Source organism: Haliotis rufescens, unplaced genomic scaffold (assembly GCF_023055435.1).
Source record: "Haliotis rufescens isolate VD_foot unplaced genomic scaffold, xgHalRufe1.0.p SCAF_17, whole genome shotgun sequence".
Classification (NCBI taxonomy): Eukaryota; Metazoa; Mollusca; class Gastropoda; order Lepetellida; family Haliotidae; genus Haliotis; species Haliotis rufescens.
The window spans coordinates 7335097-7351778 of NW_025963857.1; the positions used below are offsets into that span (position 1 = coordinate 7335097).

A 16682-nucleotide genomic window follows, 5' to 3' on the forward strand; every position below is an offset into this window, starting at 1 on the left:
AAAAGTCTTAATTTCAGATAACTGGCTGTGGTTGCTCATAAGGGCAACTGGTCACCCATATATTTAATTCATCCTAGTACGAGTCATAATAACTTTAAAATTCAATGCAGCAAAATTGGTTGTTTGTTTTTAAAGAATGATATCATGTCGTATATCTGCCACTGAGGCAGATAAAGGCATCCTTGGCATTCTCAGTGTGTCAGAGACAGCGGGGGCGCGTCGCAATCTGCTTCGAAACCAGTCGTAAAGATCAGTATCGTATTCAGTAAACTGAAAAATAAGCATCACATTCCTGACATGCGCAGTGCGTTTGTTTGACAATGTCATCCTCCACCTGTTGATAAAGATCTTGTAGTTAAAGGGTTAAGTGATGCCGCTGACAAATCCATAATAACTGAGAACCCAGCTCGGGTGTCACCGGGGAGGGATATTTATAGACTAGCTGGACACTGTATCTGGGAAGAGGCACCAGTTCCAGGCCGACCCTAGCCTTGCTCCAAGTCTGTACATTGTGGTTTGTTTGTTTGTTTGTATGTGTGTTTGTTTTTAACGCCCCATTCCAGCTATATGACTGTGGTCTGTAAAATAATCGAGTCTGGACCAGGCAATCCAGTGATTGACAACATGAGCATCGATTCACGCAATTGAGATCGATGACAGGCTTCAACCAAGTCAGCGAACCTGACCACCCGATCCCGTTAGTCGTCTCTTACAATAAGCAAATATAGTCGCCTTTTACGGCAAGCATACTAACCGGGGTGGCTGAAGACCTATTCTACCCCGGATCTTCACGGGTCGTACAGTATGGTAAACATCATGGGTATTATAGTAATTAATAATAAGTAAGACTAGATATGCGGACATTAAATGACAACTTGTTCATATTATTTATATAATTTTGAAATTATGATATGACCTAATAAACTTTACCTTATGTACTTTTGCATGTCTAGGCCGACCCCTGTAGTGGCAAGGTGTATTAAACAAGTCGAGTAGAAAGAGTTCGACGAATTTGTCGTATGTTTGAAGTTGCAACAACATCATAATAGAGTGTTTTATTACATACAAACAGATGTTAAAGTATTGTAATAAAATATAATTAAAAAAGGAGCCAAGAGGAAACTGCAGTAATCCAGACTTGCAAAATATTATAGACTTGCATGGGCTGCAGTTGGATATATTTGTTTCAGGGGCTGGGTGACAGACACGACCACCCGATACAATATGCAATCAGCTGCCCTTTAGGACAAACATAATTATTGGGGTGGGGTGGGGGGGGGGGGGGGGGGGGTGGGGGGGGGGGGGTGGGGGGGGTGGTCTATTCTGAATATTAACATTTTTCATGATTGATCTCAACAATCATTTTGTAAACCTAAACATCAAAACTTGTCTTTCGCGTTGCATAGATATATATATAGACTTATGTGAAGTCTGGACTGTTCCATTAAGAGGTAGGGTGTTGCCTCAGTTTCCTGGTTAATCCCTTCCTCCCATTGTATAACCAATGGACCGCGTAACAAAAGGGAGACAACCATCACTACCGGCAACAAGTTGGATATGGTGTTTGTTTCTTGTTTAACGCCGCACTCAGTAATATTCCAGCTATATAACGGCGGTCTGTAAATCATCGAGTATATATAGACCAGACAATCCAGTCATTGACATCATGAGCATCGATCTACGCAATTGGGATACGATGACATGCATCATCCAAGTCAGCGAGCCTGACCACCCGATCCCGTTAGTCGCCTCTTACGACAAGCATAGGTAGCTGAAGACCTCTTCTATCCCGAATCTTCACGGGTCAGTTCATACCATAAGTGGGCAGGTTTTGATCTGTAACTCCAATGTCCACTACGAGACTTTACATTAATAAATCAAGGTCTCAAAATGGCGCATAAACAAATTATGTCAGTAAACCTACTAACGAGTAATTCAATCTCAGACTAAACTTTCCAGCCTATAGGCGTTAATGTGAAAAACATACTTAAATGATAATAAGTGCATTTATAATGCGCCAGATTCCATTCGCCAAGTGGATGCTCATAGCGCTACACTATTATTACCCCGGTCAATGGATCAGTGAGCACTCGATTTTCATTCTCAGCACCCTGGGGAGTATACAACCCAAGCTGCCTGTGAGGTGCTAGAAGGTTAACAACCACATTACCATCTCATACGACCGGGTACCCACTCACTGCTGGGTGAACAGGCACATTTCGAACATGTGCTTCAGTGTGGGGCAGGACCGAAGCCCTAGAAACTCTCAGGAATCAAGCTGCTTTACAGTCCAAAGACAAAACTTTATGTAAAATATGTTAATAATTCCTCGAGCTGATATATATAATATCATCCTGCAATTTGATAGTGATGCTGTCAATGCGGGCTGTTGGTGTGTTTCGAATGGAACACATGTCTTTCCATGAGGTGTCACTTGCATCATTAACAAAGATAACAGAGTGACACAATGAGTGTTTTTACAGCTGTTCACCAACGGTCTGCGCATGTCAGGAATGAGACGTCTTTCTCTCTTTCCCGTATCACTGTAATGCGATACTGATCTTTACGACATGCACGCTTCAGTGCAGATAGTGATGTACCCCGACACACAGCGATTGTCACGGGTGCCATTATTTGCCACGGTGACAGATGAGATATATACGACACAAAATCGTGAACATGATACTTTAAAAGTTTCAAAAGAGCCTGATGATTTGGCGTGAAATCATCATGACTTTGTCACTGCCTTGTCACATCTTCGACAGAACAATGGGGTTTGTGGTGCTCTGCTCGTGCGTGTGCTTGCGCGTAGGTTGTGGGGAACCAGCTTTGTAAGTAAAGATGAGTGAGTTATGTTTTACGCCGCTTTTAGAAATATTCCAGCAGTATCACGGCGGGGGACACCAGAAAAGTAAAGATGTTTAGAGTGATTGTCATTTCCGTGTTCACTAGAAATGTTCTACCAATTGCTAAACCCCTTTCAATTATTGGAACACACAATTCTCCCCGAAAATAAGTCAATGCGAACAAAATGTATCACACATCGAAAGAAACGGAAGTGCTACTTTCGTTGAGAAAATATAATGACAAGATCATAAATATTACAGAGGTTTTACAGTCACTGAAAGCTGCTCCCTGCATGTGATCGCTTTTTCGACCTCTGTGCTTCCGGTGATGCTGTCGAAACTCGGTTTGGTCGGTATTTGAACGTAGGCCCCTATAATTGAACTTGTCCAACTGTGAATGTTATAAGTAATTCTAAAGTAACAGTCGATTGTACAGTTTTGTTTTACAAAACCGCCACTAGCAACAGTTTTCATGTCAAAGTTAGCATTTCTTTTCAGAATTTGAAATATTTCCTGGCAAAAACACCTCTATACTCATATATTTGTGCTATCGCTTATTCATGTTTTATATCTCCAGTTCTATTTATTGATATTTACAAGTCGAATTTGTGATATCGGTAGACACATTTATTGATATCTAAACTTTGAGTTTGTGATATCCATTAATGAATTATCGGTATCATTAATACGGCGCATCATATGCGACTCCATCCCGTGTAGATTCTTGTACAAGACAATGTACGTGTATCCCGCAAACCATCCACGCATGCATCAACCATGCTAGTCAGCGAGCCTGAGCACCCGACGATATGGCTGCAATATTGCCGATGTGACGTTAAATATTAACTCACTCACTCACTGAGCACCCGATCCAGTTAGTCGCCTCTTACACTGTAAAAAATGGGTGTTTAGATCGTTTAGGTAACTAAACAAATCGTTCACGTTTAATATCTAAACAATTTCCATTTAGTCGCCTTACTCGGTACCGTTTAGATATTAAACATTTACTGTTTAATACACATATACAGCAAATATTTGCCTTAAAGAACTTTTTTCAAATTAACAAAGTATTAATAATAGAGGAAATACTATGGATATAGTTGTCGGAAATATAACCTGTTCACTGAAATCTTTACGATTTTACTCTTTCTTGGGTGATTAAAGTAACAGATAGATCCCAGTATAAAAACATATTCTCAGTGACCATACAAATAACCCAACACATATCTTAACATACTGTGGACTTCTACAACTGCATTTTCTATTGTGTAGCTGTTATAAAATTAGTTTGAATTTTTAACGCCACCATTCTAAACGAAGTGTATTTAGTTTGATTAAACATGCATGTTTAGTTTCTAAGCGTCATAGTTTAGTTTCTATATGTATATGAACATAGTGGTTTAGTTTCTAAACACATATCGTTTATATATACAAAATAAACCAGAAGTTATTATATTAATGAAACAAGTGGTACTGTCTCTATTTTAACAAAAACTAATGTGAATAAATAGTTTTGGACACATTCGTCATGTATGATTTAAAGGTTCATCACCTGTTTAGTTTCTAAACGACTAATGTGTAGATTAAGAGTTATCCCGCCTGTGACCTTGCCCTTTCGACGCGTCCTTTTACCCTTGACGGAGACGCCATCTTTCACCAGTGAGGATCTTCCAGGTGATTTTTTTCTATTTTCTTTTTTTGCAGTTAAAACATATATTTGGTCAACATCTAAGGCAATAAATTGAATCATCACGATGTAGGGATATGTAGAATGAAGATTTACATACATGTTTTTGTAAATACAATGCATTTGACGTTGATTAAGAAAGCAGCCGTGTTGCTACTTGTGGAATGTTTTCTTCTCTGGTGGGGTGCATGGTCTTGAAGGTCTATCACAGAAAAACTTGTTTTTGCCTGTCCTAATTCTTATGTTATGGAAAGAATGGATAATTTTACTTGTTCAATGTGTTTCTAGGCCACAAGTAATCCTTTAAACTATGAACAACACCTTGTCCGATACAAACATGACCGAAACGTTGGTGTGACATGCACTGCAGCATCTTGCTCGTATTCTACATCTATTATTTCATATATTGCAGATTTTCATGGAGATCAAATTAATGAAAGGTGGGGAAATTTGGAGGTCAGTGGAAAAATCAACAAATGATTTATTCAACGCCGTGAAGGAAATCATGCCCCCCACTGACGAAGCTGATGTAAGACTGAAACACATTATTTTAGATTAGCAAAATTACTAAAACTTTATATTGGAAATGATCTCTATTCATTTTAATTATTGAACGTCCATTTAGAAATAATTTCATGCTTTGACTTTTGCAGGAACTAATGGAAGATATTGAGGCTTTTCGCTATATGGTGAGGGAAACAGGATATGACAGGGGCCGAGGAGCGAAAAGCACCTCTATATTGGAAAAAATCAAAGGTGTCTTTAACCCTTTCACCGTCTTTTGTCTATTCTATTTCATTTTACAAAGATTAGACATTTTCGGCATGTAAGGAGTTATTTGTAAGACTTGATTAAAGGTAATTGCTGGGGGGCGGTAGTATTTTTTTTAGATCAGGGCGTGTATTGATTAAGGTTATTCTTTTCTTTATTAGATCTATACTGATTTATAAATGTAATGACAAAAATAATAGCAATATTAAATATGATATTATTATTTTTATTTTTATTTTTATTTTTATTTTTATTATTATTATTATCATCATATTTTATCACGCATATATGTTGGTTGCAGGAGTTGTCTCCTAAACAAATTGACGAGGAAGCCGAGAAAACAAAGTTGCCAGTAGGGCCAATGCTTCGGATCTTTGTAAAGGACAACCGGATAACTGAGGCAATCATACACGCCGACGGGCTAAACCTTCCTGGAACTTCAGGAAGGCAGTGGTCCAGATGCTGGCCATATACTATGGAGCTTGGCTGGATTACCGAGACAGTATGCACGGATGTTTGGCGTTATGCAAGAACTCTTTTTCAAGGAAACCTTTGGTTCAAAAACCAAAGATTGTGTTCACTTCTTGAAGAAAGTTGAAGCATGCATGATTGACTAGACTAGATTGACATGTTTCCTAATGGGAAAATAAAATGTTTAATTCTACATTTCTGTTGTTAAAAATGTGTATATCCCAGTTGTGTACTTTTTATAGGTATGAAGACATCATATGATATTGATTCTAGCTTAATTCAGTTATACAGGCGACCGTTTAGGCACTAAACGGGCCTAAACGCTAAACGCGTTTTAAAAGTGGAGACATTTCAGCGTTTAGTTTTCTAAACGCATAGCGTTTAATACAAGGTGTTTAGTAACTAAACATGCATATTTAGAAACTTAAACGTTGGTGTTTAGAAACTAACAAGGAGTGTTCAGAAACAAAACGCTAAACGCGTTTTAAAAGTGGAGACATTTTGCCGTTTAGTTTACCGTTTAATCGCTAAACGATCGTTTTTTCTGTGTACCACAAGCATAACCGCCTTTTACGGCAAGCATGGGTCGCTGAAGACCTATTCACCTATTCTACCTGTTTATATGTATAATGAGGAGTGTTTGGTTGTGAAAAAAAGGCATACATTTTCAGAGTTTTAATGATAAATTCAGGTTCTTGTGCTATCGTTACCGGAAACTATCTGCATTTGAGAAAAGAATCCACAAACCGCGGGCATACAAAACTGTATGAAGCGCTCGTAATATACTCATGTCAACTTGTACAGTGTGTTTTTTGTAGTTGTGGGATTCGGCCAAACCCGTCACCCGTTACCGTGGCATGTTCTTGATTATGATAATTGAATTGGGGTGAATGGTTGTGTGAGTGAGTTTGAACATTAATTGTCCATACAGTCTGCAACCCTCGTTCCTGCCTCGCCTGTCACTGTGCCCCGGCAGCGTAGGGGGCTTGATACACCAGCCAGCGTTCAAATATATATCAAATATAGCCCATGCAAGTCTATAATGTTTGGCAAGTCTAGATTACAGCAGTATCTGAAAATGAAGAGCGTCTCTGGGCTCCCTTTTATCATATTTCTATTAAGATAATTGAACAACTGTTTTTTTCTGTACGATATGTTCATTTCAGAGACTAGATGTTAGTGTTGTGTGCTGCCTTACGAGTCATCCTGATCGTGTTATAACGAGGGGCGCTGGGGTAGCCTAGTGGTTAAAGCGTTAGCACGTCACACCGATGGTTCGATTCCCCACAGTGTTATGTAAGAATTAGATCCTGACCATGAATTTCAACCGATGCATAGAATGCAAGAATCTTGTAATCGTGGATTCGAATCACACATTAGCACTGGTGTATGGGCTTTCTTCGCGTGTTAAGCTGACACACCATATAGTATACCTGAAATACTGTTAAAAGCTTCGTCAACCCAACTCACTCACTAACTGGAGGCAACAACAGGTATATTAATGATACAGTGTGGTGTCACGTGGTCCTGTGCAAGGTGGTGTGACGCGACGTCGGTCGCCGAAGAGTTGGATGGGTGACCTCCTGAGAGTTACATCGCAGGAGGTTATTTGTATAAGTACACAAATAATAATAATAAAAATGAAATAAAAATAAATATAATAGTAATAATGGTTTGGTTTGTTGTTTTATGACGCACTCAGCAATATTCCAACTAAAATGGGGATCAGGTGGTCCGGTGGCCTGGCCTTTCTCCTGCTGTCAATCACTGGATTGTCAGGTCCAGACTCGATTATTAACAGGCCACCTCCATAGCTGAAATATTGCTGTGTGTGGCGTGAAACTACATTCAGTCAAACACTGATAATAAACACAGCGAGGCAAACAGTTGGCTTAGAAATGAGCAGGGGTTTGTCGCCACTTATTGTTGGTTGGTTGCATGGTTGGTTTGTTGTTTTACGCCGCACTCAGCAATATTCCAGCTATATGACGGCGGTCTGTAAGTAATCGAGGCTGGACCAGACAATCCAGTGATTGATCATCATCATCATCGAGCCTAGACCCCGCAAACAGGTGGTTGGAGGTGAGGTGAAATTGGGTTTAACGTCGCGTCCAAGATTATTGCACTTATATAGCGACGTGCATGCACGTGTATGTGTGTGTGTGGCTGCTTGTACTAGTCCGGACTGATGCCGATTTATAGTGCTAGCACACTGAGATACCATGCCGCAGTTTAACATGAATACCCCACTCAGACACAGTATACTGACTCCGAGCCGACCAGTCCTTGTTTTAGCCCCTTAATGCCGAGCGACAGACAGGGTAACAACAAGTACAATCTTTTAACATCTTTTTGTATGACGCGGCCCGGGATCGAACCCTGGACCTTCCGCTCTCCGGGCGGACGCTCTACCACTAGACCACGGAGGCGGTCTCAGGTGGTTGGAATGATCTACTCCGTCGCGGTATATAATGCCATAGAGCCATGTACAGGTCGCACACCGCTAACCACCCGATCCTCGTTACATCAATAGTATAACAAACGACAGGTTAGATAGACACAACTTTATGGATAACAATTTCTTTAATACTGTAAAAAGCGACGTTTCGGTATAGATCCTTATACCGTTGTCAAGCAAGACTGAATGAGGGACATAGTACAGAATATATACAGTAGGTGGAGGATTAACAGTAGAGGATTAACAGTAACAACAATTGCATACATGAGCAAATTTTAAAACGACAGGTATAGGTATATTGGGGAGGAACTGTGGCTTTTTAATACCCATAGGAAGTCGGCAAACAGGGGAAATAATTTTACCCAATATCGTTCATGCAGTCACATTGAAAGTACGACGATAATTTTATCTATCTATCTATCTATCTATCTATCTATCTGTTAGTATTTATCTATATATCTATCTATCTATAATCTATATATTCTCTATCTATCAGTAGATAGATAGATAGATAGATAGATAGATAGGCCATAAGGACCTATAAAATTGGATACTACGGGCCCGATATGCGATCTACCTACCACGGGCCCACGGGCAGGCGCTTATTTCGAATACTGGCACCAATTGGAATTTTTAAATTTTATTTTGTAGATATATATTTTTATATTTCTTGCACTAAATGTCAGTCTACCTCGTGCATACAAAACCTATTTACATGTGACAAATCTAAACGAGACCGTGCCTTTAAATGTCACCCTAAACCGGACGAAGTGTAAAGTGTATTACATGTGTTTATTTTGCAAGGGGTTTGAATAGTTGTGTTACTTCAGCGGGTCACGTGACCCGCGTGCAACTAATCCGGTGATCTTGTTCGTCGGGGCCTCCACTATGTGACGAGCGCTAAGTCTTATCTCACGCGTAATTGCAATTTAATTACATCTTCCGACACATCGCCATACAAGTGGAAGGTAATTGCCATTAACAGACATCAGTACATGGGACGACTGACACCACGGACTTAAATAATTATTTACGTGCATATGTTGAGACTGAGTGTGTGTGTACCTTTGTAGATATTCTCTACGCTGTGCCCACACACACATTGACAGGTTCGCTACACGATGTGCCGGCAAACAGATACCTGTGTGCCCCTGAGATAGCGTCTTTCTGTAACTTGTGTAATCAAATATTGCAATCTTTGCCAGTCATAAACCTTCAGCGGCCACTGAGTTACAAGGAATGCAGTTAAACCCAGAAACACATCTTTAATTAATTGACTTATATGTATTTAACACCTGGTCATATGAAAGAAACGCTTGTTAATGTCATTGAAGGCGAAACGCGGAATAGATTAAACTGATCTAAGTAAAAATGTCATAGTTACCTTAACCAATACACATACTTTATCTTTTTATAAGAGTGAACATTTTTTTAACTAATACAGAATTGTATGAATTATATCTGAGAGAGAGAGAGAGAGAGAGAGAGAGAGAGAGAGAGAGATATGTCTTTTATTCCTGCTCAGCCTGTCCTCAAATGCGGAAGTGCGTGACGTCACGGATTCTCTCCTACCCACGTGACGTCACATCAACACTTCCCTTAGAGTAATGGCGTACAGCGAGAGAGGGACACTCCCTCTGCAAGTAGGGGAGGTTTAGTCTGGGCTCACCGCGAGACGTGTCAGTGGATTAACCCAACAATAACCCTAGGATACTAATGAACCTTTCCTCTAACCAAAATGGCAGCTGTAAACAATATTCCTCGTGACATACAAGGTAAGTGACGGAGGGTTCCCCCGTCAAGATTCTCCACAATATCATGTCGTTTAACGCTTTCAACCACTTCCTGTGTATTCGAGCAGACACCTGCTGAATTACAAGACAGTATTTCACCTACAATTATTTTAATTACCCTCAAAATATTTATGTATTCCAGACAGTATTCGCGATGTGGTTGACAGACGCATGAAATTCAGCATTAAGCGAATGGTCAGACAGGAAGTGCGCCCTGAAAAGCTCGAAAATAGAATACTGGTAAGTGACATATGATGTTTTGGGTTGTAGCCAATCTGTCAAATGCATCTCACTTCCTAGTTCGAGGCCTGGCGGGCATATCGGTCGCAAAGAGCGCCACATCCAGTGTTGAACTCGGATGTATTTACAGTATTTAAACTTTAGGTTTCCCTGTTTACACTGAATGGGTTGGGGTGTAACACGAAGAATGAGACGAGACTAACAGTCGATCGTTTGTAATTGCTCGCCACATTTGCCCTTCTTCTGTTAGAGAAGCCTGTTTGGTTTGGAATTACAATGTGGACTCAGTTGATTTGTAACCTGTCTCTGACTGTGGTATATATACTCAGATCTTGCCTAAAATAATAACAAGCCTCTGGAATGATGTTATCAAGAAAGGAAATGGTAACTGTTTCGGCTTGACATTGTTCCTGTAATCTGATGTGTGATGTGTTCGGTTCTGATATGCTGTCATTTACAGTACTCTCTAGCATGGATGTGTGGTATGCTTGTATCCAACAATACAAGGATACATTCAGTATCACGTAAATCGAGGTGACATGTTCATGATTGTGGTGGTTGCCAAAGCCTTAACAGAACAAATCTCAAGCCTCAATGACACGAAAGTCTTGTATGACATGACAGTTTAACAAGAGTTTACTCAAATGCACTACAGACATAGAGTACAAATTATGTCTCACAGCTGTGGGTTTTCTGATTGAGGAGATGCCTCTTGTTAAAAAATGGCGATATGACAATCCAAAATGTAATTTTAAATTATTTTTACAGTTAATGCATAATATGTTAGTTGCATTTCTGAAGCTGTAGTGTCAATTAATACAGAGTTCACTTGTAAGAATAAAGAAGTTGAAATCTATAGACCTGCTTGTCTTCAGTTGGTGCATTTAGTTTCTTTGCAAAGATTGGTTTTGACGTACCGTATTCGACGTAATAAGCGCCCCGCTCTAATAAGCGCCCACGGCGATATTTGCTAATATACTGGCTAATGAACAATCCCAATTAGCACCCCTTCCGATTGATAAATGTACACAATACTGTTTATTCGTGCATAATACGTTTGCTATGTGCACCCTTAATTATGGGCAATTAAATTCTGGAAAATATATCTGTTGTATATAAACATTTCCGCATAAACCACGAAATTTACGCTCATTGAACTCTGTTGTTTTTCACAAAATAATATTCTAATAAGAGCCCCCTATTTCTAATTTTGAGAGCGCCCTGGGCGCTTATTATGTCAAATATGGTAAACACATTTCTAGGAAGGCTTTAGTCAGTCTGATAAAATTTATTCTTACTTATTCTGACAGCATATAAACATGAGCATTTTCCACGTGAATAAACAGCCTTTTAAATACTTTTAGATATTGGTTTTTCATCTTTTACGTCTTGATGCTTGTTTTGTACCTTAAGTTCATAACTAAGGTAAATGACAAAAACATTTAACGAGCGAAACTTATGGAACCAAATCTTCAGTTTAACCTTTAGCCTGCTGAATTGTTTTTATGAATATGAAAAATAATAAAATTATAAAGAAAATATCGGACTGCATGCTGCTCAACGTGAAGTGCCAAAAATCAACAATGGCCGTTTCTGGTAGTTGTGTGCTGATAAATTAGGTCAATGCTTTTTTAACTTGCGATGTATTCTTTTTTATGTTAATAAACGACTGAGAGTTTTGATATTTTGTAAGCTGAGCATTTATGTATACCAAAGGTAACTTAAAATATATGCAAAGCCTACTCGTTAAACAGTTATGGAGAGTTTCATTCGGGGGTGTCTTTCGACTATGCGTCTGTCCAGTGGGTTCGACAGTAGCATTGAAAGCATTAAAGACCACTGCTGATGTGTTCTATTGTTTACTGTTGTGAGAAGCATTCAGTACAAATCATCACTCTGCTGTACAAGCCATGATTACTCAACTAATACTTTGCGACACCTGGACCTATTTCAGTGATTATTGTGCAATATGATATGCAATACAGTTTTTTATGACTTTGTTTTCTTAGTAAACATCTGCAGACTCTCCTGGAATGTTGATAAGAAAGAATATGCCAGTTTAATGCTTTTTGTAAAACCTGCAAACCTCAAATTCTCTCTGATGAAAAAGATAATTTACAAATTGTTTCTCTGTCTGATCTGACAAGTGATATAAATCTAAAAAGTAGTGATTTCTATATATTTCTGGATATGTACAATTCGTAACATTCATATCACATGCTAAATACAAAAGAGAGAAATTGAAATTTTTATTAATTTCCACTTTTCCTGATCCTATTTATTTTGCAAAATAAAATGTTTTGAACTACATATCTTTCTGTAACTATACAAAGGTAGAGTGACTTCCAAGATCTGCCACATGGAGAGGGCATGTTTAAGAATATGATAGTTTGAAGCATTGGCACATGCCTGTATGTCGCTATATAAGTGCAATAATCTTGGACGCGAAGTTAAACCCAATTTCACCTCACCTCACCACATGCCTGTATGCATGGTGTAGCATTCAATGATTACATTGTATATTCATGCCCACGTAGTGGACAAAGACTTGCCTATTACAAAGACAATCAACAATAGAAGCATTTCTTAGATGGACATGACAGTTATATAAACAATTTGCAATTTTGATATCTCACATAACACACTGTGTTTTAATTTTGTTTAAATTCAGGAATTTAAATGTTTGCGCATTTATGGAGATATTGTTCAAGCCTGTTAATTAAACAATGGCTAAGCTTGTTTTACCTGGACACCACATAAATAATGAACATTAAGTGATCATTTTGACTTGTACAATTTTGTTTTCATGAACTTGATAAAAAGTGATAAGAATTCTGAGGATTCTTGGGTGTGTGTATTATGTACCAGAGGACGGGAAGCATATTATGTCACTGTTTCTTACATAAGGACTATGAAATGTATGCCTATTCTTTCATCCTAATTCTTAACATAAATAAGAGTTGTATGAAAGGGCCAGCTAGGCATTCTTGCTCTCTTCACAACTACATAAATACATAACCAAACATTACCAGTACACAGGTACATTATCTGGGGTTGCTAGGCTGAAAAAACAATTGTTTTCATTAGCTAAACCAGCCAGACATTTTTATGACACACCTTACCAACTGTTACAATAAGACAATAAAATCTATTTTCACAAAGTAATCATGTAGATACAATGTAGCATGTTTGAGCCTGTTTACCAATACCAACCCATATCTGTACATAGTGTATTATACATGTTACACCTGAAAGTCAAAGTATTTTCTGGGCCCTTTCCCAATATGATAACCTACCATATTAGACCACATAACCGAATTCTTGTTTCTTATCAAAAACTTCTTTTAAACACTTGGGTGGTTGTATCTAGATTTTATTCTCTTATTTTTCAATTTCACAACCACCCCTACCCAATTTTGCAATTGTACTACCGGTAAATGATTTTTTTTATGAATTAGTAGAAAGTATGTTTATGTGGCCTTTAAACAATAAATCACCTATGTAATTGCTGGTTGTCAGGACAGGTAACATAAAAAAATCAACTTCAGGATGGAAACTAACTGAAGATGTCGAACTAGAAACAGAAATGTGTCTGAAAAAAAACCCAACTTATGGAAAGGAGGATATTTTGATTTGGCCATTGATGAGAAACAAGAATTGTTTAGGTGGCCTTGCTGTAAAATCTTGTACAGTCAGCTAGCTGGCATTCACCTGGTGGAATCTGGAATGCTGAAGCTTTATTTTGACAGCTTAATCCTTTAATATATTATCTGAAGTATCCAAAGCTTGTTGAAGGAAAGAACTTGGGCTTATTAATGTATTGGGTTACCATGGTTATCAGTATTATCTTGATAATTAGATACATTGGTCAGTTTGTGTTATTGAAAGCGCATTTAAAAAATGTAACAAGCACCCCAATTGTCCAGTGAACAAAGTTACTCTGTATATTTAAGATTACGTATTGAAACGTTTGTTTGTTGTCAGTCCATGTGCAACATTCAACAGTGAATGAAGGGCTTTTCTGTGTGTTCCACTGCATTAACATGATGTAGGGGCCTTGAGGAATGGAGGAATTTATATGCTAGTGTTGAGAAATAACTCAAGGGTGTGGCCTGGAGGAAATTCTACCAGTCCAGTCATTCTAACCAAGTAACAAGTGTTTTCCACATTACATTCTTTCATTAGATCCAGATCCAGTGTTTGTTGTGTAGTCTAGAACTTTGTTCTCATGACAAAAATAAATGTAGCCAAAAGGACAATTTGCTCCAGACAGTCTCTGATGTATAGAATATCTGCTTGAAGACTTAAACTCAGGATTAAAATAGGGGTGAATCGATACAGCTAGGTCGCAATGCGATACATATCACGATACGAAGGTTGCGATATGATACGTATGGTACGGCCTTATGTACAGAAGGGTACTCAGCTGTTACAGGGGTAGACATGGTTGGTCAAGGCCAGCTGGGTCGCAGCGCATTTCGGACTAGTGGTGTATGTAACTAAGCCAGATTGTGATTGAAAACTAGTTCTGATTGTCACTACTCTTGGACTAGTGGACGGCCGTGTCGATACCTGCGTTGGAGGTACAAGAGGGCACCCACATTTGCAGTCAAGTACCTAGGTACAGTGAAACGTACCCGGTAACGGGTAATCTTGCATTCCAGATTGACTTTAGTTTGAGACTAAGCCTCTTGATCCTGATCTGCTAGGTAAAAAAATGGGTTTCATTAATATTACAGATCTGTATTATACTGAATTTACAAGTTGCAGTTTGTGTAGGATATGTTCTTCTAAACATCACTTCATTCACATCTCACAGATTTGGTGAAATGATTCTGTTTGGCCAAGATTTACGTGTATTCATAACTCATTGGAAGCTGCTACTGTCAGTGCAATTTTAGCAGCAGTATCATGGTGGACCACATCAGGAATCAAACCCAGCCTTTCAGCAAGATCAGTATATGTTTTAACTACTAGGCCACCCTACCACGTCTTTGAAAGGCATTAAGAAGTGACACAAATGAGGAAGGGAATTTATGGATGTCAACTCCTCTATTATGAGGAACACAGCGTTTCGGAGTATATACTTGTTCCTTCATCAGGTGAATTATTTACTTGATGGAGGAGTAAGTATATACTCCTAAACTTTGTCTTCTTCATAACAGAGGAGTTGATATCCATAAATTCTCTTCCTTACCCAACCACGCCTCGTAAGAGCTGTGATAATATCAGCAGTGATCCCAACTAAGTGGGGTTCTTGAGGTTTGTAGCTCCATTGAATATTTCAAAATTAGAATTATGACAAAGACTCCTTGACATTCATTTTTAATTTCAAACAATGTACCAACATCCGTGTGTTGTGATACATATCCTATTCATGGGCGGATACAGCTTTTTTGAAAAGGGGGGGTGCACAATTAAGATCTATATATTGTCTTTGGTGGTAATTTATACAGAAATAAAGATTTTTTTCGAAATAAAAAGGGGGCCCATGCTATTGCAATCCAAGAGGCCAATATTAAAGAACAGTTTATGATGTTTGTGGTACAGGAAGACCAACACGGTATCAGGATATCGGTTGCCTGGACTTACTGATAACATGTTATCAGCCAAGAGAAATTACCAAATGGTGTGATTAATAGAATTAATTATCGTTTGAGTTGAAAAATGATGAAAATGTGCTCTATATTCATTAAGGAGAATGGATGATTAATTATGTGTCTTTGAGCAAATAGTTCCTTTAATAGTATTACTATTACCATGATTACATATGGGCTGGCTTTGACCATATTCAATAGCCTGTCAGATGATTAACTGGCCCAGAGCTTTGAGCTCATGGGGCGGTCGGGTAGCCTAGTGGTTAAAGCATTCACTCGTCACGCCAAAGACCCGGGTTCGATTCCCGTCATGGGTACAATGTGTGAAGCCAATTTCTGGTGTCCCCCGCCATGATATTGCTGGAATATTGCTAAAAGCGGCGTAAAATCAAACACACACTCACTCACTTTGGGCTCATAGGTAAAGGGGCAGATTGTATTAAGACCTGTTATGGCGGATGTTTACTTATGAGAGTATATGTCTGTCCTGACACAGATTCTAGACTCTAGTTTTGTAGACTTCAGTAACCAGCTGTGAGTCATAGGTCAGACTGAGTGGTGAAGGAAAGTTCCCTCCTTTGGGGCAAATATCAAGCAATTTGTCAGCAATCAGTCTTCACTTGTCACCTTGTTTATACCATCATAAGTAAAACGCGTGTATTCATATCCTTTTATGGGCCATTTGTTATTAGAAACATAAGTGGAACACTTAGGAAACAATTATGTGGATCAGGATGTCATTTGTATTGACAGATATTTTGACTAATGACTGTTGAGATTATTCATTACCAGGGTTATGCCCCTTGGGCATATGCTTGT

At 38.7% G+C, this 16682-nt stretch overlaps 2 protein-coding genes across 11 annotated transcripts in view; both read left to right on the top strand.

Annotated features, from left to right (window-relative positions):
- Positions 1-4468: 4468 nt before the first annotated feature.
- Positions 4469-5968, top strand: LOC124123330. Of its 2 annotated transcripts, XM_046486603.2 has the most exons (4): positions 4469-4520; positions 4946-5062; positions 5187-5222; positions 5606-5968. In XM_046486603.2, exons 2-4 carry the CDS (start codon positions 4952-4954, stop codon positions 5900-5902), a joined length of 444 nt encoding a protein of 147 aa, XP_046342559.1. In that variant the 5' UTR covers positions 4469-4520; positions 4946-4951; the 3' UTR covers positions 5903-5968. The 2 variants fall into 2 exon arrangements, 1 of the variants encoding a protein (XP_046342559.1); XR_006859312.2 differs by lacking the exon at positions 4469-4520 and having other exon boundaries at positions 4527-5062; positions 5187-5289.
- Positions 5969-9836: 3868 nt separating this feature from the next.
- The window catches only part of LOC124136211 (F-actin-uncapping protein LRRC16A-like), a 104106-nt gene continuing 97260 nt past the window's right edge, over positions 9837-16682 (top strand). For all 9 annotated transcript variants that reach the window (XM_048397482.1, XM_048397486.1, XM_048397484.1 and 6 more), the window contains exons 1-2: positions 9837-10008; positions 10169-10266. In XM_048397482.1, coding sequence (XP_048253439.1) covers positions 9972-10008; positions 10169-10266 — 135 coding nt within the window. In that variant the 5' untranslated portion in view covers positions 9837-9971. The remainder of the gene's footprint in view (positions 10009-10168; positions 10267-16682) is intronic.

What these genes read in the sequence shown, in the direction of transcription:
- LOC124123330 (XM_046486603.2), top strand. Translation starts at nt 4,952, where the DNA reads ATGGAGATCAAATTAATGAAAGGTGGGGAAATTTGGAGGTCAGTGGAA. An exon ending in CCCCCACTGACGAAGCTGAT is followed by an intron (nt 5,063 to 5,186) that starts GTAAGACTGAAA and finishes TGACTTTTGCAG; the next exon opens with GAACTAATGGAAGATATTGA. An exon ending in TTGAGGCTTTTCGCTATATG is followed by an intron (nt 5,223 to 5,605) that starts GTGAGGGAAACA and finishes TGTTGGTTGCAG; the next exon opens with GAGTTGTCTCCTAAACAAAT.